Below are 23,704 nucleotides of genomic sequence, written 5' to 3'. Positions count from 1 at the left end.
TAAAAACAGAAAAAAGTGTTCATAAAATTGCCACATTTGATATGTTTAGAGATAAAAAGTCCTAGAAAAAGGTTTTTAAAATGTGGGGTTTTTTAAACCTAAATCCCTTATGTCTGCTGTTATGGGGAATCTCCTGTCAATAGTTTACATTTAAATCTTGAAAAGCAAGGTTTGTTTTTTAAATAATATAACCCAGTCATAGTGATATACTTTATTTCCCCCTTTTTTGAGGGATGATTATGAGAGTTTATCAGTCTTAGCCCAGACTTTCCAGCTACAGTTGAGAATGCTGAGAAGGTATGAAATTAGGGAAACTTAAGCTGATGTTAACCAAACCAAAAGACAAAAGTGAGCCATAAATAAGTGCCTTTTAAAAGGAATCTTTGCAATATTCACAATGAAAGTCATCCTGACCACTTTTGTCCACAGAGGAAATGGACCTAATGTTTTATGGCAGGGTGCTCTTATTTATTTTCTTCGATATATTAGAAACAGAGAAAGAAAAACTTCTGAAAGAGGAGTGTGTTGGTGAGTTTGCACTGCAACCCCAACAGAGGTAATTGTTTTGGAAAATTATTACTTAGCTAACAGAGCACTTTTTCTTATTTCCTCCTTTAAAAGCTTAAATTACTTCAAGAATGTAGTGGAANGGGCACTTTGGGGATGAGCACTGAGTGTTATGTGGAAACTAATTTGACAATAAACTATTTGAAAAAAAAAAAAAGAATGTAGTGGAAATAAAGTTGAATGTCTTGTCTCATACACAGAAAGACTGATGTCCACTGAAAAGAAACATGAGTCAGCTGAAATTCAAATGTTCCCTTTTTATTATTATTATTTCCCTCATTCCACCCCACCTCCCACCCCAACATATACACACAGGGTACAACTGAAAATACGAGAGTTTAGGATTCTGGTTGTGTCATAGTGATCAGTGAAAACAGAAGCTCAATAATATGATGAAGTAGCAGTATGTGAAATACCACAGTGGTTAAGAGCATGGATGGGCTTTGTTGTCATTGAAGTGAATCTAGTTTGCAACACTAATGCCAGTGGGAACTTGAATAAGTAAAATTGGGAATACAAATACCTTATAAAGTTGATATATAGATTAAACAAGACAATCTAATTAAGCTGTCTTACTCTCGGTAAATGCTCAATGGTAAATACTGTCTACAAACTACATGTGTAGTACACTACTCACTTTTATGATACTGGATAAGCTGACTAGATAGAGCTCTTGGAAGAGAAGTTCATTATGTTCTAATGACCCATATCCTTGAGAAGAATTACTGTGCATGCCTTTGGAGTAAGGAAAAGTCACTGCTGTTTATTTATTTATTTTTTTAATGTTTTTAACTTATTTCTAGGAGAGAGAGAGAGAGAGAGACAGAGTGAGCAGGGGAGGGTCAGAGAGAGAGGGAGATACAGACTCTGAAATATGCTCCAGGCTCTGAGCTGGCAGTCAGCACAGAGCCCGACGCGGGGCTCGAACCCACGAACCGCGAGATCATGACCTAAGCGAAAGTCGGACGCTTAACCGACTAAGCCACCCAGGCACCCCAAGTCACTGCTGTTTAAATAGAATATGCTAAGGAGTAAAGACAGCATTCTAGTGGCAATGCTGCCCTTTCAGTCATTTTTCAAATAGCCTTTGGTACTTTTGATTTCTTTGCATTAATAAACTTGTTTAAATTTATTACAGGTTCTATTCTTGTCAAGGTCACATCTTCTCTTCAAGCTCATTTAGAGTTATCAGGGAAAGAGGTTGATGTGAACTCCGAAGTCCATGTTCAAGAAATGGCTGAAGCTCATAAAGATGATGGTGTAATAATTACTGGTAAGGGTGCTGCATTTTGTTATGAAAGGTGAATAGTCATATCATCCATACATGGGTAAAAATATGGTATAGGTAACTGCAGTTTTAGTCTTTTATTACTTCCCACTGTCACATTTTGGTGTTTGACACTCTTTTCTTCCAGCTACTTATCAGTAGCACAATGCAGACATTTAATTTGAACCACTCACTAATCTCTCACTTAATGAAAGCAATTTAAAATATTTTTCTTATCTCCAAGAGATAGAAAGATTCGCCTACTCATTTTCACAGCAGCATTATCACAGTAGCCAAAAGGTAAAAGCAACCTAAATGTCTATTGATGGATGAATGGTTAAATGAAGTGTGGTATACAGACAGTGGAATATTAGTTAGCCTTAAAAAGGAAGGAAATCCTGCCATATGCTGCAATATGCATTAGCCTTGAGGACATTATGCTAAGTAAAGTAAGCCAGTCACAAGAAGACAAATACTGTATGATTTTTCTCACATGTGATATATAAAGTAGTCAAGCTCATAGAAACAGAAAGTAGGGGAAGGGGAAAATGGGGAATTGTTCAATGAGTATAAAGTTTGAGTTTTGCAAGAAAAAGTTCTGGAGATCTCTTTCACAGCAGTGTGAATATACTTAACACTACTAAAGTGTAAACTTAAAAATGATTTAGATGGTAAATTTTATATTATGCATTTTTTACCACGATTTAATATTTTTTTAAGTCATTAACTTTTTTTTTTTTTTGCTGGTAAAGCTACTTTCTAACTGTTGTCCTTAAAAATCATCTAAATACATAGAATGCAATATTTAAAGTTACCTTTGTAACTTTGGAATAAACACAAATTTGGTTTGGTATTAGGCACATTATAAACTTGCTCTTTCAATATAAAAAATTCTCAGTCCCAGAAATGTGACTGGCTTTTGCATATTTTTTTAAAATTACCTTTGGCTACATTGATGACTGATATTACTTTTTAAAATATTTATTGTATACATAATAAATACATATAAATGATTTAAAAAAAAAAAAGAAGAATTAATGCTGGTGAAATTTTCCTTAAATCTTACCAAAACAGCCTTGAAAAAGTGTGTGTGGTGGTGGTGGTGGTGGCGGTGGTAGCTGTGGAGTGTCTTCATGAGATTAGGTTTCAGTTTTAAGTACAGGTGTACCTCAGTGGTACTGTGTTCCAGCCCACCGCAGTAAAGCAATTCAAATGAATATTTTTGGTTTCATATAAATGCTGTGTTTATACTATACTGTAGTCTGTTAAAGTGTGCAATAGCACTATATCTAAAAAAAACAATGCAGATACATTAATTAAAAATGCTTTATTGCTAAAAAATGGTAACCATCATCTGAGCTTTCAATGAGTAATAATCTTCTTGCCTTGGTGTTGATGGCTGCCGACTGATAAGGGTAGTGGTTGTTGAAGGTTGGAGGTTAGGGTGGCTGTGGCAGTTTCTTTAAGACGACAGTGAACTTTGCAGTGTTGATTCTTCCTTTTACAAGTGATAGCTCTGTAGCACACAATGCTGTTTGATAGCATTTTATGCACAGGAAAGCTTCTTTCAAAATTAGAATTCATCCTCTCAACCTCTGCTGCTGCTTGATCAACTAAGTTTACATAAGATTCTAAATCTTTGTTGGCATTCCAACAATCTTCACAGCATCTTCATCAGGAATAGATTCCATCTCAAGAAGCCACTTTGTTTGTTTGTCCATAAAAAGCATCTTTGGATCCATTAAAATTTTATCTTGAGATTGAAGCAATTCATTCACATCCTCAAACTCTACTTCTGGCTCTTTTCCTGTTTCCACCGCATTTGCAGTTACTTTCTCCCCTGAAGTCTTGAACCTCTCAAAGCCATCCTTGAGGGATGGTATCAACTTCTTCCAAACTCCTACTAATGTTGAAATCTTAACCTCTTCCCATGAATCGTGAATGTTCTTAATGGCATCTAGAATGAATCCTTTTCAAAAGGTTTTCAGTTGACTTTGCCCAAATGCATCAGAGGAATCACTATTATGGCAGCTATAGCTCTATGAAATGTATTTCTTCAATAATAAGACTAAAAAGTTGCAATTACTTTTTGATCCATAGGCTGCAGAATGGATGGTGTGTTAGCAGGCATGAGAACAGTAATCTCATTATACCTCCCTATCAGAGCTCTTGAGTGACTACTGCATTGTTAATGAACAGTCATATTTTGGAAAGAATCTTTTTTTCTGAAAATAGGTGTCAACAGTGGACTTTTATAAAGTACTTAGTAAGCCATGTGATAAACAGGTGTTCTATCATCCAGGCTTTGTTGTTCCATTGATTGAGCACAGGAAGAGTAGATTTAGTGTTAATTTTTTTGTTTTTAAAAATTTTTTATTTATTTCAGAGACAGAGACAGCATGAGTGGTAGAAGGGTAGAGAGAGTGGGAAAAAGAAAATCCCAAGCAGGCTCCACGCTGGCAGCACAGAGCCCAGTGCAGGGCTCCAACCCTGAAACCAAGACTGAGACATTCGGCAAGATCATGACCTGAGCCAAAACCAAGAGTCAGACATTCAACTGACTGAACCACCCAAGTGCCCCTAGCATAATTTTTAAGGTCCTTAGGATTTTCAGAATGGTAAATGAGTTTTGGTTTCAACTCAAAGTCAGCAGCAGCATTAGCCTCTACCAAGAGGGTCAGCTTGTCCTTCAAAGTTTTGAAGCCAAGCATTGACTTCTCTTCTCTAGCTATGAAAGTCTTAGGTGGCATTTTCCTCCTGTATAAGGCTGTTTGTATACATTGAAAATCTGTTGTTCAGTGTAGCTACCTTCATTAATGGTCTTAGCTAGATCTTCTGGATAATTTGCTGCAGCTTCTACATTAGACCACTTATTTCCTTAAACCTCATGAACTAACCTCTGCTAGCTTCAGGCCTTTTTCTTGCAGCTTTCTTACCTAAACAAACCTTCATAGAATTAAAGACTGTTAGACCCTTGATCTGGAGTAGCCTTTGGCTTAAGGGAATATTGTCTTTGGTTTGATCTTCTATCAAGACTGCTAAAACTATCTCCATGTCAGCAATAAGGCTGTTTCATTTTCTTATCTTTTGTGTCTTCACTGGAGTCACACTTTTAATTTTCCTTTGCATTCACAACCTGACTAACCATTTGGCCTAAGAGGCCTAACTTTCAGCCTGTCTTGGCTTTGGACAAGGCTTCCTCACTAAGCTTTATCATTTCTAGCTTTTGATTTCAAGTGAGAGATGTATGACTCTTCCTTTCACTCGAACACTTACAGATTATTGTAGGTTTAACTAGCCTGATACTGTTGGCACAATATTGTTGTATCTCAGGGAGTAAGGAGGGGTGACTAGAGAGAGATGGAGGCTGGCCAGTCCATGGAGCAATCAGAACATATTCATTTATCAATTAAGTTTGCAGTCTTACGTGGGTGCTGTTTGTGGTGCTTCAAAGCAGTCACAGTAGTAACATCAAAGATCACTGATCATTGGGGCGCCTGGGTGGCTCAGTCAGTTAAGCATCCGACTTCGGCTCAGGTCATGATCTCACAGCTCGTGGCTTCGAGCCCCGCGTCGGGCTCTGTGCTAACAGCTAGCTCAGAGCCTGGAGCTTGTTTCAGATTCTGTATCTCCCTCTCTCTCTGACTTCCCCTGCTCATGCTGTCTCTTTCTCTCTCTCAGAAATAAATAAAACAGTAAAAAATTAAAAAAAAAAATCACTGATCATAGATCACCATAACAAATATAATAATAATGAAAAAGTTTAAAATATTGTGAGAATTGCCAGAATGTGACAGAGAGACACAAAGTGGCAAATGATAAAGGTGCCAGTAGACTTGCTCAGTGCAGGGTTGCCACAGACCTTCAATTTGTAAAAAATACAGTGTCTACAAAGTGCAATAAAGCAAGGTATATCTTTATTTGTTTTATAGGTTATAAAGGTTAAAGAAAACAATCTGTTAAAAATCATAGGATCTTAACAAAAAGCATAACAAGTAATAAAAATAAGACCTGTACAGATCTAACTCAGTGCCTAATGGGCAAACTCTTAGTGATGTGAAAGTTTGATGAAGATTTAACTGTATTTAATGTAGTAAGAATCAACTTCTTGTGATCTAATCTCTTGAATTTAATAAGGAGACAATAGAGTTAACTTTTTTGGCCCCAGTAATCTAAAGCAATAATATAAATTTGTTTCATATGTTCTGCATAATGTAATCAAATTATTTTATATATATTAAGAATGTTTAAATTACAAATTACAGTTAATTTGTCATTTTCTGTTGTTACTCATAGAATCATGAAGTCTAGATTTCGTTTTAATTCAGTTTTAAAACTCTATTCTCAACACTTTAGCTGTTAAAAAAAGACCTCATTAAATCATTTGGGAACACTTACTAGTCCTGTTGCTGGATAAAATCAGTATCTGCAGACCTGATCTCTTTTTTTCTTGCCCATTTTTATTCCACTAAACCAGTACTACCTCAGGCAAAATATATTTAAAAACAAATGTTACCTCCCCTTCCTGTCTTCTGTGTTTTCCTTTATTTGGTCAGTCAGTCACTCAACAAACTTTTATTGAGTCAGGCACTGCTAGAAACTAGGAATGAAAGAAAATAGACTGTGGTCTCTCTGTCATCTGGGAAGCTTACATCCTACTATATTAAGGCAAGACAAGTCAGTGAGCACAACAAAGGGCAATAAAAGTTGTAGTAGAGATAAGTATATGGTACAGTAAAAGCATGTGTGTGACACATCTAAATTAGACTACCATCGTGAGTTTGAATGGGTGAAAGAAATACAATGTAGCTAGAGTATAGAGAGCAGGGGGAAGGTGGCATACAAGAAGGCTAGAGAATTTGGGAGGGGTCAGATCATATAGGGCAGATTTGGACTTTGTACTAAGTGCAACACAAAGGTGCCAAAAGGTTTTCATCTGGGTTTACACAATCAAATCTATGCAATAAAAAATTCACTGAGCGGGGAGTGCCTGGGTGGCTCAGTCAGTTAAGCATCCGACTTCAGCTCAGGTCATGATCTTGCAGTCTGTGGGTTCGAGCCCCGCTATGGGCTCTGTGCTGACAGCTAAGAGCCTGGAGCTGTTTCAGATTCTGTGTCTCCGTCTGTCTCTGCCCCTCCCCTGCTTGCTGTCTGTCTCTGTCTCTTTCTCTCAAAAACAAAACAAAACAAAACTAAAAACTAAATAAATAAACGTTAAAAAAAAAAAAGTTCACTGAGGGGTACCTGAGTGGCTCATTTGGCTAAGTGTCTGACTTGGTTTTGGCTCAGGTCATGATCTCACAGATTGTGAGTTTGGGCCCCACATTGGGACTGTCTCTCTCAAGATAAATAAATAAACTTTAAAAAAAAGTTCACTGAATATTGAATGGAGAAAGATTGAAAAGGACAATGGTGAATGAAGGAAAAGCTAACTAACAAGCTATTGCAGTAATTCAAAAGAGCTCTTTCTGTGGACTGGACTCCACAGTAATCTATCTTAAACTCAACAATAAAGTAAGCCTTCAACAAAGTTTGGTTGAAGAAATAGATAAATGGATGCTATGAGGAAGATACATGCTTACCTCACTGGTTATTATGAAGCTCCTCAGCCTATTCTTTTTGTGTATTCTTTGTTACTATGTTATATTGTAGCCCCTCATTCCTAAACCAGGAAGGCCCAAGTTGTAGAACAAAGTTTATTTCCTGCTCACAGCACAAGAATCTAGATATTGATCAGTAGAATTTCTTTGTAGAGTCCCCACATGACTTACTGGGAGCCCCAGATGTATCTCTAGATTGTCTCTGATATTAGGTTAAATCCATTAAGAGTGTGCAGAGAGACCTCACTTCTGAGACATAGTAGTCCCTTTTGGAGAGAGCCATATGAGCAAGTGACTGATTATACAGAAACTTACATATTTCATTTTGATTCTAAAACTCTTTGGTGCCCAGAAGGCCATAGAACCTATTTATCAGATGGATGGAGTTATTTAGGAGGACTAGAAAATCAGGGAAGATTGCTTTTTTGGTGGAGATTTCCAATCTGAAACCCAGTTTTGGAAATAATGAGCAGTTTTATATGTGAGTTGTTATTATAGGCAGCTGAGCTCAGCTCATCTGGGCCTTCCTTACAGAGCCTATGAGGCATAGAAACAGAAATACCCTCACTGCTAAGAGGTCTGGATTGTATCTGTAGCATGACTTCTGCAAGAAGCCATGCCAGTAACAATTAGTCCGTAGGGCTCAGGCTTCCCACAAGTTTGATGTGTCAGCCTTGTAATTTCATTTGATTTCCTGCTTCATGATTTCCCTTGCTGTTGCTGTCACTAATAACTGTACATTGTACAATTCTTAAACTGATTTACAAATATTAAATGCTATTCTGAGGTCAAAAGAAAGCCTAGGACTCTCAGGCTGAAATATTTACCTACTTTAAAAGCTGTGCACAGCGTGTATTCTCTGGAGTACATTTTTAAATTTTTTAAAGATCCTTGGTTCCAAGTTTTGTGCTCCAAGAGGTGGTGAATGGCTTAGGTAAGACATTTCTTGGAAGAAATTGACTTCTCTATTAGCTTTTAGTCTTAGTTCATCAACTTAGATATAAAACCTCACTGTGGTATATCAGGACATTCTCTGAGCCCAAAACTGCATGTGGTACAAAGTCCTGTGTCTCCAAGACCCCAGTTTAGATGTTTAAAGAGTATTAGAGATAAAGTATGTTGACAGCCAAATGATGCCTGTCCTCATCTGCTTAGTATGGAAGGTGATACTACTGGGTTCACTTTATTTTAGTCAACTAGAAGTGTAAAGCATATAAAAAAAATGAATTCATTTGGGATCTGACCCCCAAGTCAAAATAGAATTCTCAGCTTGTTTTCAGGCCAGAGAGTTATACATTTAATGGTATTGTGATTTATAATGGAAAACTGATTCATGAGTTGGAAAAGAGGTTGAAATGGAACTAAGCCCACTGAATGCCACTGTTAGATCTAGAGACAGTGCTTTCTCTCCAGATGGGGGGTGGGGGGGAACCCTAGTGTTTGATATGACTCATAGAAATAATTCTTTTTTTAGAACACTCTGAAGTTTGAGTTTTCTCCAAGCTTATAGCACATGGATTTATCAGTCATGTAGATGTGCTTTAGGATGACATGTAAGAAATTCAATAAGAGAATGAAGAATGCTATAGGCTTATGGCTGTTTGCTTAAAAATACTTTAAAAGGGGGCACCTGGGTGGCTCAGTCGGTTAAGTGAGTGTCCAGCTTCAGCTCAGGTCATGATCTCACGGTTCGTAGGTTTGAGCCCCACATCAGGCTCTGTGCTGACAGCTCAGAGCCTGCAGCCTACTTGGAGTTCTGTGTCTCCTTCTCTCAATCTGCGCCTCCTCAACTCACGCTCTGTCTGTCTCTCTCTGTTTCTCTCTGTTATTCAAAAATGAATAAACATTTTTAAAAAATACTTTTAACAGGGAGTTAATGTAGAAAAACTGCCTTCAGATTGTTTGTGCTTTATTTATTTTGAGAGGCGGGGAGAGCACAAGCAGGTGAGGGACAGAGAGACAGAATCCCAAGCAGGCTCCATGCCATTAGCGCAGAGCCCAACTCGGGGCTCTAACTCACAAACCATGAGATCATGACCTGAACTGAGATCAAGAGTAGGACACCTAAGTGACTTAGCCACCCAGGTGCTCCAGATTGTGGTTTAAATGTGTTTTTGTTTCCCCATCATTTTGTTAAAGTGTAAGATTCTGGGAATGTTATAAATAATTAGATATCAACTTTATTTGTAATGTTTAACCAAAAAAAAACAAAACAGGTTTTCTTTCTTTTCATATGCAAACTTTATTTGTAAGGCTAGATAGTAAATATGTTACACTTTGCTGGCTACATACATAGTCTTTATTTTTAATATAACCCTTTAAAAATGTAAAAATCATTCTTAGCTCTTAGGCCATAAAAACAAGCCTCAGGCCAGATTTGGCATATAGCCTGTAATTTGCTCACCCCTAAACTAGAGATCAAAGTGCAGGTCCCAGTCTTAGAGCATGTGAATTCTGTTTGTAATGCCTGGGGATTTTTGTTTTTGGTTGGTTTTTTTTTTTTTGTATTTATTTTGGTCATTTAAGAAATACTGAATCACAGTCAAATTTTACCCTGAATATACTTTTCCCAGTAATGAAGAAAAAATGATTTGTGCTCATAAAAGTGTGATTGCATAAGATTTAATAAACAATGCAACCATAGAAGATATAAAATGACAAATAAAAACACGGAAACATTCAATATCACTGGCCATTAGTGAAGTGCAAATTAAAACCAGAGTAAGATACTACCTCTTAGAATAGGTAAAATAGGGGTGCCTGGGTGGCTCAGTCGGTTAAGCATCTGACTTCAGCTCAGGTCATGATCTAACAGTTTGTGGGTTCAAGCCCTGAGTCGGGCTCCATGCTGACAGCCAGCTCAGAGCCTGGAGCCTGTTTCAGATTCTGTGTCTCCTCTCTCTCTGACCCTCCCCTGCTCATGCTTTCTCTCTCTCTCTCTCTCTCTCTCTCTCTCTCAGAAATAAATAAAAAATTTAAAAAAGAAAAGAATAGGTAAAATTAAAAAATGATAATACTAAATGTTGGCAAGGATGTGGAGAGATTGGATCTCTCTTACACTGCTGTTAAGAGTGTAAAATGATATATTCAATTGGGCAGTTTGTTAAAAAACTAAACATGAAACTACCATATGATCCGGCAATTATACTCATGGGCATTTGTCTTGAAGAAATGAAACTTAAAGTTCACATAAAAACCTGTACTCAAAAGGTTAGCTTTATTTGTGATACCCCAAAATTGGAAATGATGAAAATATCTATCAGTAAATAGTTATACAAACTGTAGTGTGTCTGTGCAATGGAATATTATTCAACAATAAAAGAAATTTTTATTGATATACATAGCTTGGATGGAACTTAAGGGCAGCATGCTGAGTGAAAAGAGCCAGTCTCAAAATGTTATACACATTTATATAACATTTTTGGAATGATAAAATTATAGAAACGGAGAATAGACAAATGGTTGCTAAAAGTTAGGAAGAGAGAGGATAAGACTATAAATATGTCACAAGGGACTTCCTTTGTGATAGAGGAGTTTTATATCTTGGTTATAATGATGATTATAAATGTATACATGGGATAAAAATGTATCCCATAATCATAAAAGCAAGAGATAAAATGCTTAAACTGTTTTCAAGTAACTTAACTGCATCTCTGAACCAAGCTCAAGATTTATAGGAATACAAAATCATCTAGCACCCAAAAAAATAAAATGTACAATGCCTGGCATCCAAGTAAAAATTAACAGACATGCAAAAAAGGCAAGAAAACATGACCTATAATAAAGGGAATATCAGTTGAAACCCACCCAGAACAGATACAGATGTCAGAATTAGAGAGAAGGAAAATAAGTTATTATAACTGCATTCCACATATTAGAAGATAGGATAAAGTTAAGACATGGAAGATTGGATTTCTGGAAAATTGGATTTCCAGAAATGGAGACAATGTCTGAGATGAAGAATACAGTGGATGGAATTAAACATAAAAAGTTTGAGGAAAAGAGTCTTTTTGAGAATAATTGTTGGGCAAAACTGATTGCCTACTCGCTCAAAGTCTAAACGTCTGTTGACTTTGTTATTATTCTAGGTAATTGAAAGAAAATGTAGTGTTGGGAACCATTAAAACTAGTTTAAAAATAGAGCCTCTGGGTGACTCAGTCAATTAAGCATGTGACTTTGGCTCAGGTCATGATCTCCTGGTTCATGGGTTCAAGCTCTGTGTCAGGCTTTGTGCTGACAGGTCAGCTTTGGATTCTGTGTCTCCCTCTCTCTCTGTTCCTTCCCTGCTCGTGCTCTGTCTCCCCCCCCCCCCCCGTCTCAAAAATAAATAAACATTAAAAAAAAATTTTGAGCACTAGTTCAAAAATACTTTCTTGTCGATAATGATTTGTTGTTAAGATGCCTGGGGTTGCATTTTTGTCAAGGCCAGGCTGTAAATACTTGTAGAATGTTGACAACATTGAAATATTTGGTTATAGAATTGTGTATGATTAGAGGCTTTATTTGTGAAATATATGCATTAAAATAATAAAATTTCAGGATATTTTCATGTTGTTTCATAAGTTTATGATTTATTCTCCTAGCCATTTGGTAAACTTTTTGAGGATATTAGTCTTTGTACATCTTCTGAATATAAAGATGTAAAGTAGTTTAGCACGGTGCTTCCCATAATGGGTGGTCAATAGTGTTTTAATGTAAAAGAGGGAATTCCAACTATGAATCATTGAAGCTAAATCTAATAAGGCAGCACCAGAATTATCCTTTTGAACCAAGGGTAAATAAAGTCTGTCATAGGGTTGGGAGAGAGAGGTGGAGGCCAGGAATGGGAGGGGAAGGGAGAAGCTCACCTTAGTGAAGAAACTTTTTTTTTTTTTTTTACTTTTTTTAAAATGTTTTTTTTTATTTATGTCTGACAGAGAGAGATAGCATGAGCAGGGAAGGGGCAGAGAGAGAGGGAGATACAGAATCTGAAACAGGCTCCAGGCTCTGAGCTAGCTGTCAGCACAGAGCCCGACATGGGGCTCGAACCCACGGACTGTGAGATCATGACCTGAGCTGAAGTCGACACTTAACCAACTGAGCCACCCAGGGCACCCCACGAAGAAGCTTTTTAAGCCTATTTTTATTTTTTTTATTAAAAAAAATTTTTTTTAATGTTTATTTCTGAGAGAGAGAGACAGCATGAGCAGGGGAGGGTCAGAGAGAGAGACACACAGAATCTGGAGCAGGCTCCAGGCTGTGAGCTGGCTATCAGCACAGAGCCCAATGTGGGGCTCGAACCCACGAACCGTGAGATCATGACCTGAGCCGAAGTCGGACACTTAACGGACTGCGCCACCCAGGCGCCCCTTAAGCCTATTTTTAAACAAGAGAATTAAATTCTGCAAATACTGCTTAGAGCCCTATCTTTGTCAACAGCCAGTGCTGATTAGATCAAGTGTATTTTGTGTTAACTAATGATTAATGCTTAACTAGGTATTTGGGGGAAAATAAATAAAAGAACTCTGAGATTCATAGATTTGGGTAGATTTGAACAGGGCAGATTTAGAGAGCAAACAATGGAGTTTAAAAACATGTCTTTAGAAGAAACTCTTCCTCCCATTTAATTAATGGAAGGCAAACTACATAGGGACAGGGTAGTCATTTCCCCTTTTTTGGCCAATAAAACATTGATTATCATTGGCAAAGGGAATTAAATAAGGAACAAGTTTTCTGCTACCACAAGGTCCAGCATGTGTTGCAAGATTTTTGTAGGAAGGAATTTATAAACTTTACAATTAGAATGGAATCTCCACAGACGGATTCAGGCCAAAGTACGAAAAGCTTTTAATAAATTACTTATAGGCAAGATAGAGAAAGCTATTTTCAAACAACCTAAGTGGAATTGTATAAATATAAACTGTCCTGTTTTTTGAGTATTGTCTCTAGACTAAAATTGCTGTGTGTTCATTTTGGTAGTAGCAGTAGCACTGTGTGCAGTATGAGGGCCATGGGCAGGCTGCCCCAAGAAAGGCCACTTTGGCATAAAGATTATTTCAAGTTACAAGTAATCAAAACCCAGTAGATGCAGTAAAAGCTGTCTGCCTCTCCCTCAGCTGCATAAATTTACATTGGAAAGGAAAGCCTTTGCCTGCAAGAGAGCTATTAACAGAGACTCCCCTTTACCTGTGAAACTTGCCTGAACGACAGGGCAACTTTTGTTTTTCAAAACATCTCCTTTCACTTTCCTGCTAATGGGCTTCTCCCCTTTGTATCTTCAGGCCCTACCCTTCTCCTTAGCTCGTATAAGCTTGGAGTTGCCTCATTGTCTTTGGAATTTCATGTTTGTGGGGATTTGATTTTCTCCTGTAAATGTCTCATGTCAATTTGATTCTAAGTCCAGTTAAAAGGACCAAAAGGCAGAGGAAGGCCTTCCTCCCGGGCAGTAGCCTCCTCTACTGTTGCAAAAGAAAATGAGTAGATTGGCTTCTCTTTCCATAAGCATGATTGGGGAGGTGACACATAATATAGTCAGGAAAAGATCTTAGCTATTTGGGAAAACCTTACTATTGTTGAATTTTTACTATTGATGCCAAAAAGTGTAAAAAAAATAATAAAGTTAGAACAACCAATGTTCAGGATTTCTAATTCTTTCCTCCACATTTATTTGAATTACTAGGGAAAAAATATGTCTTATAGAAAAACTGTTGGGTGCAGGTACCTCAAAATCCTGACCTACCAAATGCACCACAGGCACAACAAGAACAACATTAAAATTGACATAGCTCAACTCCTTAATGACAAGTTGGAGGAAAAAGAGAAGCTTCTGTGAAATAACAAAATTCAGCCAGGTAAATTTAAAGATCTAACTGGCTTTAATAAAATGATTCATGAATTGGGCAGCACCTTACCTAGCAAGTAGAGAGGCACACCAAGGAATTGTACAAAATGGAAGGTTTTTCCAGAAGAAGGATGGGACCAAGAAAGTTGCTAGCAAAAGAAAAGGATTATTCCGGGCTAGGCCTTTTCTAAGGGGGACAAAATAGGGGTCTTATTATGCAAAGGACCTCATCATCCTCTGGGGAATGAAGAGATCCCATGTGGCAGACTCTCCTTGGCACTGACTAAAAATTCCAGACCGACCAGCTAAGACTAGGTTTCTGGAGGAGTTTGAAACTGCAGTTAGATTATGTTTTAAGCCTCTGTTTGGGAACTCAGTCTAAGAGATACCATTTGGGCCTGTGGCTTTTTTTTTTTTTTTTAATGTTTTATTTATTTCTAGGAGAGAGAGAGACAGCATGAGCAGGGGAGGGTCAGAGAGAGAGGGAGTCACAGACCGAAACAGGCTCCAGGCTCTGAGCTGGCAGTCAGCACAGAGCCCGATGCGGGGCTCGAACCCACAAACTGCGAGATCATGACCTAAGCGAAAGTCGGATGCTTAACCGACTAAGCCACCTAGGCGCCCCTGTGGCGTTTTGTTTTTAACACATCTAACACAGGGATTTACCAATTGGAATGAGATTTTAACCAGTTTAATGAGAAGTAGAGTCGTGATGATATTGAAATCTAGCAAGAGAGGGGTGCCTGGGTGGCTCAGTCAGTTAAGTATCCTGCTCTTGATTTCAGCTCAGGTCATTATCTCACGGGGTTTGGGGATTGAGCCCCATCAGGCCCTGTGCTGACAGTGTGGAGCCTGCTTGGGATTCTCTCTCTCTGTCTCTCTGTCTCTGTCTCTGTCTCTGTCTCTCTCTCTCTCACACACACACACACACACACACACAAATAAATAAACAAACTAAGAAGCAACTGGGTAGCTCAGTCGGTTAAGCATCCAACTTTGGCTCAGGTCATCATCTTGAGGTTCACAGGTTCAAGCTCCACCTTGGGTTCTGTGCTGACAGGTCAGAGCCTGGAGCCTGCTTCGGATTCTTGTGTCTCCCTCTCTTTGCCCCTCCCCTGCTCATGCTCTGAGAGCTCTCAAAACTAAACAAACAAACAAGCATTTAAAAAAATAAAAAAGAAATATAGCAAGAGAAGCAGAAGGAAGTCACTGGATACTTGAAAGATGCAATGAATTCTAAAACATAGAGAATATTATAGCTCAGATTAAAGGGGAGGCAGGAACTCAAAGAAGAATTTGTATCAGAGAAGCACTCCACACAAAGACTGGATGGTATAAAGTACCTTTTCATCAGCTAGGAACATTATATGGTACTAACAAGGGAAAAACTATACCAAGGAAAAATTGTTTCCTTATTTGTGTGTTTGGATTCAGCAAAGAACATGTATATAAGCAATTGAGACAGTGTATTCACAACTCTCTTCAGTATAGTTTTGATTGGTCTCTTCAGAATTGCAGTCAAGCTTTAGAAGAGGTGTAACACCTTAATTACCTTGACTGAACGAAAAAAAGCCTAAAACTAAAAGAACAGAGATGGGAAATAAACTAGGTGAACTGTATCACTGCACAGCATATGACCTTGAGGGCAGGGAGCGGTAACACAGACAGAGCTCAGCAGACTCCTGAAGTGGAGACTGAGCTGAGTATCTGGGGAAATCAGGGCTGTTAGATTTCAGAAGAGAGAGTTCCATAGAGGAGGGAGCTGCACAGGGTGCCCAGGAGCATTCATATGTGTCAGGAAGCCACCTCATACCAACTACAGTGTGAATGAGCCTCAAAATGATTATGGTGAGTGAAAGAGCCTAGATTTTTGAAAAAGAATAAATATATTTTATACTGTAGGATTCCATTTATTAAAATTTTAGAAAATGCAACTAGTCCATAGTGACATAAAGTAGATCAGTGATGAGGGGTTTCATGGGGGAATGTCTGGAGGTGACAGGCAGGGAAGGGACAAGAAGATGACAGAGGAGCAAAAGGCAACTTTTATGAGTGATACATTCATTATTTGGATTGAAGGGATGGTTCCACAGATATTTACATATTCCAAAATTCACTGCATTGCACACGTGAAGCACATCTCATTTATCAATTGTACTTTAAAAAACCTCTTTTTAAAAACTGCATACCAAAAAAAAAACAAAAACAAAAACAAAAAAACAGTTAAAAAGAAGTGTAGCTTCCCTTTCAGTTCTGAGAAAATAAGAGGAGGAAACAAGCCCAGGTAACTACAACTCTTTCCCCCCTCAAACTGTCTTTACTAAGATTTTTGCTGTTCCAAAGTGTTTTTCAGTTTCAGTGTTGTTAGGATCTCTGTAGTCAGATCTTGTTCTTGTCAATGAAGATATAACTTTGTGCAATTTTGTGTTGCAGGGCTCATCAATCAAGCAAGCAAACATGAAAAATGGATTAAGGCTGATGCCCCAAAAGGCACTATAAATTTTAGAAGTCAGAGCTGGTTTCAGTCCCTGAAACTGCAGGACTAAGGATGGTTTGAGTTGTATTTATAACTTTTAACAATGATTAGCAGATCTAAGACTACAGAAATGCAAATACCACAGTTCGTATAAATGTTGAAAACAACAGTTTAGAATGAATACTAGTGAATTGTCTTGTGGGGTCCTTTTCAAACTTTGTACTTAGCTATTGTGTTCATTTTTTGTTGCCTTGTAATAAATTACCACAAACTTAACCAACTTAAAATAACACTTACTTACTAGCTCACAGTTCTGTAGGTCAAGAGCCCAGCATGACTAGTCTCTCTGCTCAAGGTAGACAAGGCTGGACTCAAGTTCTCATCTAGATGCTCTGGGGGAAAAAAAAATCTACTTTCAAGCTTATTCATATTGTTGGCAAAATCCAGTTCCTTGTGACTACTACTGAGGTCTGTCTTTTCTTGCTCTCTGACGGCAATCACTCTGAGCTTCTAGAGGCCACTGGCATTCCTTCTCATGTGGTCCTCTCCATCTTAAAGCCAGCACTTGCTTCTCATGCACTGAATATCTGACCTCTTCCGCAACCAGTTGGAGAAACTGCTTTCAAAGGATTTGACTGATTAGATCAGGCCTTCCCAGAAAAATCTTTGTTTTGCTATGTGATATATCATAATCATGAGAGTGCTAGCTCATCATATTTACAATTTCCATTTACACTCAAGAAGATACTTTAGCTCTCTTGTAACATGTTTGCTATTTAGTATTTCTTATGACATCAATGTAAATGTAAGCTGTAAATAAAACACACCATAAAAATGATGTATTTGCTACTGATTCTTAATTCTTTTTGAATAATCTAAGATACAGTGCATTTGGAAGAGGAGAAACATTCAAGTATTTTATAGCCTGCTGTATGAAGATTGATTTTCACTTTCACACTCATGTACTGTATAAAGTTATTTTATTAATCCTCTTTCTTTCAAACCTTACCTGTCTACTCCCGGAACGTTTAATTTACATAAGAATAAATAGACCTATTGTAAGGACACAAGTCTAAACTTCTAAACCAAACTGACTCCATGACAGGCTTTAAGTTTCCCCTCTGAACTAGAAGGCCTGAGTTTCAGCTTTCCCGAAACTATCAGGCAGTGACACATTGCCCAAGGCAGGAGAAACCACCCTTGCAACACCCAATCAGGAAAGGCCAGCGACCACCCTCCACATTACTAAGGGAGAGGCCTGGAGATAGAAACTATAGATAGGGCCCTGTTACCTAATGTTAAAGTTAACCCTTTAGTCTCCGAATAAGACCCTAGGCTCGCTCTGTGATTGGTTAAATTTAAAGGTACTCTAAACATTGTAATTGGATCCCGCCAAAAGTAACGAATACTCTAGACAATGTGTATGGTCAAACCCGCTGTCAATGATATTGTATAATTATGACTGGATCACTGTTCCCATGTCACAACTTCTGTAACTCCCCCGTCACAAACCCCATAAAAACCCTACTCTGCCCTTGTTCGGGGCTCTCAGCACGGATGCACTGCGTTGGTGAGGTCTGGGAGCCTGAGCTGGAGCCTGAGCTTAAGCCCGAATAAACGCCCTTTGCTTTTGCATACGTGACTCAGACTCCTTGGTGGTCTTGGGATTTTGGGGAGATCGCGATCTGGGCATAACACTGTTTTTAGATTATGTTTTCTATGATTAGGATAAATCAGCTCCTGCACAATGGTTTGGAATAAACTTTATTTTTTCAGTTTATTTATTTATTTTGAGAGAGCACAAGCAGGGGAGGGGCAAAAAGAAAGGGGGACAAAGGATCCGAAGCGCCACGCTGACAGTAGTGAGCCCGGTGTGGGGCTCGAACTCACGAACTGCGAGATCATGACTTGAGCTGAAGTCAGATGCTTAAATGACTGAGCCACTCAGATGCCCCTGTAATAATCTTTTCAAATATTATGATTTATAATAGTCTCTTAATTTATTTATTTAGAGTTCTATTTTTAACTTCATATTTATGAAACAAAAAGTCAACTTTGTGGAATATCTCAGAGTCTCCTTTTAGTTCAATTTTCATGAAATCAAAATTTATAGAAATTGGGACAGTACTCATGTTAGTATGTTTGATGGAGTGTGTGTGTGTGTGTGTTATTAAATAGAGAAAACTGAGGCCATGAGGCACTTTTTATAATCTTTTTTCACTATCATGCAATTATATAAATATTTTCATGATGAAAAATAAAGTTTATGAAATTAGTCAACGACAGCCAGGAAGGTCATGAGCATCACAAGCAGTAAACTGTATTTAAAATTCTTAAAGTAATTGTGCATATTTGAATCACATAGTTAAGTTCAAATAGAAAGGAAAAGCTGTCATATTTTGTTCTCTTGAGCATTAACCCATGTATAACTGCATGCAAAAGAATGAAACTGGACCACTTTCTTACACCATACACAAAAATAAATTCAAAATGGATTAAGGGCCTAACTGTGAGACCTGAAACCATAAAAATCCTAGAAGACAGCACAGGCAGTAATTTCTTTGATATTAGCAATAACAATATCTTTCTAGATATATCTCCTGAGGCAATGGAAACAAAAGCAAAAATAAACTATTAGGACTNTTGACAATAAACTATTAAAAAAAAATAAAAAAAAATAAAAAAAAAAAAAAGCTCCACACAACAAGGAAAAATAACCAATGAAACTAAAAGTCAACCTCTAAATGGAAGATGTTTGTAAATGACATATCCAATAAAGGCTTAGTAATCCAAAATACATGAAGAACACAACACCAAAAAATCACAAATAATTTAATTAAAAAATGGACAGAAGACATGAACAGACTCTTCTCCAAATAGGACATCTAGATGGCCGACAGACACATGAAAAGATGCTCTACATCACTCATTATCAGGGAAAAGCAAATCAAAACCACAATGAGATATATCACCTTGTACCTGCCAGAATGGCTAGCATCAAAAACACAAACTACAAGCAGAGAAAAAGGAATTCACTTGCACTATTAGAGGTAACTCTCTTACAAACTGGTACAGGCACTGGAAAACCGTGCAGAGATTCCTCAAAAAATTAAAAATAGAACTATCCTATGATCCAGTAATCATACTACTGGGTATCTACCTAAAGAATATGAAAATGCTAATTCTAAGGGATAACATCCCTATGTTTATTGTAGCATTATTTATAATAGCCAAGTTATGGAAGCAACTCAAATGTCCATTGATAGATGGGTGGATAAAGATGTGGTATGGGCACCTGGGTGGCTCAAGTCAGTTAAGCATCCAACTTTGGCTCAGGTCACGATCTTGCAGTTCATGAGTTTGAACCCTGCGTCAGGCTCTGTGCTGATAGCTTGGAGCCTGGAGACTGCTTCAGATTCTGGCTCCCTTTCTCTCTGCTGTTCCCCAGCTCACACTATATCTCTCTCTCAAAAATAAATATTAAAAATTTTTAGAAGATGTGGTAGATATGTACCATGGAATATTATTCAGCTATAAAAAGAATGAAATCTTGCCATTTGCAACAACATATATGGATCTGGAGAATATAATGCTAAATGAAATAAGTCAGAGAAAGCCAACGTGATTTCACTCATATATGGAATTTAAGAAACAAAGTAAATGAACAAAGGAAAAAGAGATGAACATAAAAACAGACTCTTAACTATAGAGAACAAACTGATGGTTACCAGAGAGAGGGGAAGTGGTTTTTGGGGGGGGGGGGGTGTTGGTGAAATAGGTGAAGGGAATTAAGAGTATGCTTGTCGTGATGAGGACTGACTAATATAAGAAATTGCTGAATCACTATATTCTTTACTCAAAACCAATATAACACTACATTAGCTACACTGAGGGGGGATACGGTAAGTAATTGAGGAAATAGGTTAAAAGACTAATGCAATATTACCAGCACAGCTTGCTCATGGCAGTCAGAACAGAGTTGTACTTACTCCTGGACTCGATTAATAGGAGTGTCACATAATATCAAATAATGATATTACCACCATGTGGTCACTTGAATTCTGTAGTTTTATCTTTTACCAGAGTGGTAAAAATCCATAGATGAAAGCTTATTAACAATAATGAGTGGGCACATGAGTGGCTCAGTTGGTTGGTCAACCGATTCTTGATTTCAGCTCAGGTCAGGATCTCACAGTTGTGAGATGGAGCCGTGTTGGGCTTCTCACTGAGCATGGAACCTACTTAAGATTCTCTACTTCCCTCTCCCTCAGCCCCTTCCCCACTTGTGGGCATGCACTCTCTCTCCTCTCTCAAAAATTAAAAATTAGTAATGAGGAGGTACACAATTAGTAACCCATATCTCCTAGCATAAAATAGGGAGAACATCTTTTTTGACATAGCATAGTTTTCAAATTCCTCTGTACTGCAGATGTGTTTAAAAAGAGATGTCTTTGAAACATTGCAGAGACATCCTTTGTAGTCACAAATAGTTCATGTTTCTATTTGATTTGTCCCGGACTGTTAAGTCAAATGTTGAGATGAGTCCAGGGTCAAGTGGCATTTAGTTTTTATTGTTAAATGTCTAGAAATAACAAGAAAGCTCTGTTTCCTTTAAGAATGCATGTCTCTATTTTTTATATCATCACAGATCCTTAAAGCCATTGCCCTGACTCAAATTCCTACTCTGACTCATTTAGCTATCTCTGCTTTCTTTTGTAAAGCAAAGCTTTTAAATTGTTGTCAAAACATCACATCTTTCAGGCTTGTTTTATATGACTGTAACCTTAGGTTTGATAATCTCATCAAAACTATTGGTTTGATTAAGGTAAATTTAAGTGGAAAATTTACAGTGTAGCAACACCCCATTTGGCTTTTTAAAAAAATCATGATTCAACTAATTAGAAGAACTAATAATGTATTTAGAAATATTTGTAGTTGGAATAAGAATCAGGAAATGATTTGCCAGTTGTTGACACTGTCGAGATCCAGCTAGTACAAGCACTTGCATTAAGTGAAGTTACCAAGTTCTAGATTTTTTTGTTCTTGCTTGAGGCTCAAGTTCTACTTCCTCTTCACTACTGTATGCTGACTCTGTCACTGTCCATTCTACATTTTTAAGTGGTGTTATCTCATGTTGTTCTGTAAGGGGGTTGCCTTCATAATCATAGCCAAACCAAAGTGGAGGGTCATTGGGGTTATATTCCTGCTGCTGAACTTTAGATGACATCCTCTTCGCTGCCTCCCTGCAATAACAGTGATTAGCATTAGTCAGTTGCAGAAGTAATTACTAGTGCAGAATTTTCCAACTAGAGCAAATTTGGAGTTAAAAGAACTGTCATAAGTTGAATGAATTTCACAGCTCTCTCTGATAGGGAGGGTATGGGTAATTATGTGAATATTCAGGATCCCAAAGCTTAAGTAGCTCAGAGCTCTCTGGATCAGCAAATTCAGAGATTAACAGACAACGGTGAGTGGGTAAGGAAACTGCATGGTCATGGAGTAGGAACTCTGCGGGCACTCTCTAGTGTTCTCCAGTGAGTCCTCTGCCTCTTATTTCCAGTTTCTTTGATGAGGGAGTACCTTAACCAGCCAACCTGTGAAGGTGCACATGGAGGAGCTCATAACCCAGAGTCCCCAGATCTCTGTTGGATATGTGGATGAACTTCAGAGAGATCCATGAAAATTCCCTGAAAATTCATGCAGTTTTGTGTCTAATATACATTTTCCTGAATAGACGGTTTGTGACTCCTCAAACTCTCAAAAGGTATCAGTGACCAAAATGATTACAAACACCATTATTGCCTCTCTTAGGAAGAAGTAAGGAAGAAAGCGAAGAAGGCATCTAAAGGTTGTTCTGAACCCCAGTTTTAAAGTGGGTGAGTGGGGGTTTCCACCACCAAACCAATCTTAGATAGCGGCTGGGTGTCCTGTAATTCAACCCAATTCTGACACTGTCTACCCAGAGGCAGCATCAGGTTCCACAGATTACAGGCTCAGTCTCACTAGACTGCCCTCCACTTTAGATCCCATTTGCAAGTCCAGGTTGTCATCTGGGCTTCTGACTGACCAGCTATAGATAGGAAGTTCCAATGCACCCCTTTCTTGGATTGGATTAATTTGCTAAAGTAGCCCACAGAACTCAGAGAAACATTTTGGTTACTGGATCACTGGTTTATTATAAAAGGTTATAACTCCAGAATACCTAGATGGAAGAGATATATAAGACATGGTGTGGAGAAGGGGTGAGAAACTTCCACGTGCTCTCCAATTGCACACTCCCCAAATCTACACACATTCACTGAGCCAGAAACTCTCCAAACCCTTTTAAGATTTTATGGAGACTTTATTATGTAGGCATGCTTGATGGAATCACTGGCCATTGATGGCTGATTTAATCTCCATCCTCCACCTTCCCAAGAAATCAGGGGATGGGTCTGAAATTTCCACCTCTGTGTTCATTGTTGGTTCCCCTAGCAATCATCTTCTACCCTAAGATGCTTTCCAAAAGTCACCTCATTAACACACACTGAGTTGTGTTGGAAAGGAGTTTGTTATCAATAATATGATGCCTATTTTCATCTTTATGTCTCTGAACTAATTTCAGGAACTGAGGATGAGACCAAATATCATGACAAAAGATGTTCCCATTGCCCTTATTGCCCAGGAAATTCCAAGGGCTTTGGGAGCTGGGAGTCAGGAACTGTGAAGGAAGACCAAATATATATTCGTATCTAAATAACCAAAATATGTTTCTCATAAATCATAATATTATAGTATCAGGGGGCAAACGTGTATCTAACTTGAATACAATGGCTTTTCAAAGGTAGAACAATGCTATTTTTCTAGGAAGGTGGTTTGAATCTTGAGACCAGTACTTAGAAAAAAACAAGAGTAATTGGCAACTTCTACAGGATCAGAAATGAGTAATGATAGTTGCCCATGAAAGGGATACTTTGCCTACTATTGCTATATA

At 38.0% G+C, this 23,704-nt stretch overlaps 2 protein-coding genes across 6 annotated transcripts in view; one reads left to right on the top strand and one right to left on the bottom strand.

Annotated features, from left to right (window-relative positions):
- The window catches only part of FAM185A (family with sequence similarity 185 member A), a 62,099-nt gene extending 43,752 nt beyond the window's left edge, over nt 1-18,347 (top strand). For all 3 annotated transcript variants that reach the window (XM_077746960.1, XM_077746961.1, XM_077746959.1), the window contains 2 exons: nt 1,706-1,840; nt 16,689-18,347. In XM_077746960.1, coding sequence (XP_077603086.1) covers nt 1,706-1,840; nt 16,689-16,801 — 248 coding nt within the window. In that variant the 3' untranslated portion in view covers nt 16,802-18,347. The remainder of the gene's footprint in view (nt 1-1,705; nt 1,841-16,688) is intronic.
- Nucleotides 18,348-21,629: 3,282 nt separating this feature from the next.
- FBXL13 (F-box and leucine rich repeat protein 13) overlaps nt 21,630-23,704 on the bottom strand; it is a 194,568-nt gene continuing 192,493 nt past the window's right edge. For all 3 annotated transcript variants that reach the window (XM_077746953.1, XM_077746955.1, XM_077746954.1), the window contains one exon: nt 21,630-21,974. In XM_077746953.1, coding sequence (XP_077603079.1) covers nt 21,749-21,974 — 226 coding nt within the window. In that variant the 3' untranslated portion in view covers nt 21,630-21,748. The remainder of the gene's footprint in view (nt 21,975-23,704) is intronic.

The sequence above is a fragment of the Crocuta crocuta genome, unplaced genomic scaffold (assembly GCF_008692635.1).
Source record: "Crocuta crocuta isolate KB4526 unplaced genomic scaffold, BGI_CrCroc_1.0 scaffold396, whole genome shotgun sequence".
Taxonomy (NCBI): domain Eukaryota; kingdom Metazoa; phylum Chordata; class Mammalia; order Carnivora; family Hyaenidae; genus Crocuta; species Crocuta crocuta.
This window is presented reverse-complemented; position numbering and strand designations above follow the sequence as displayed.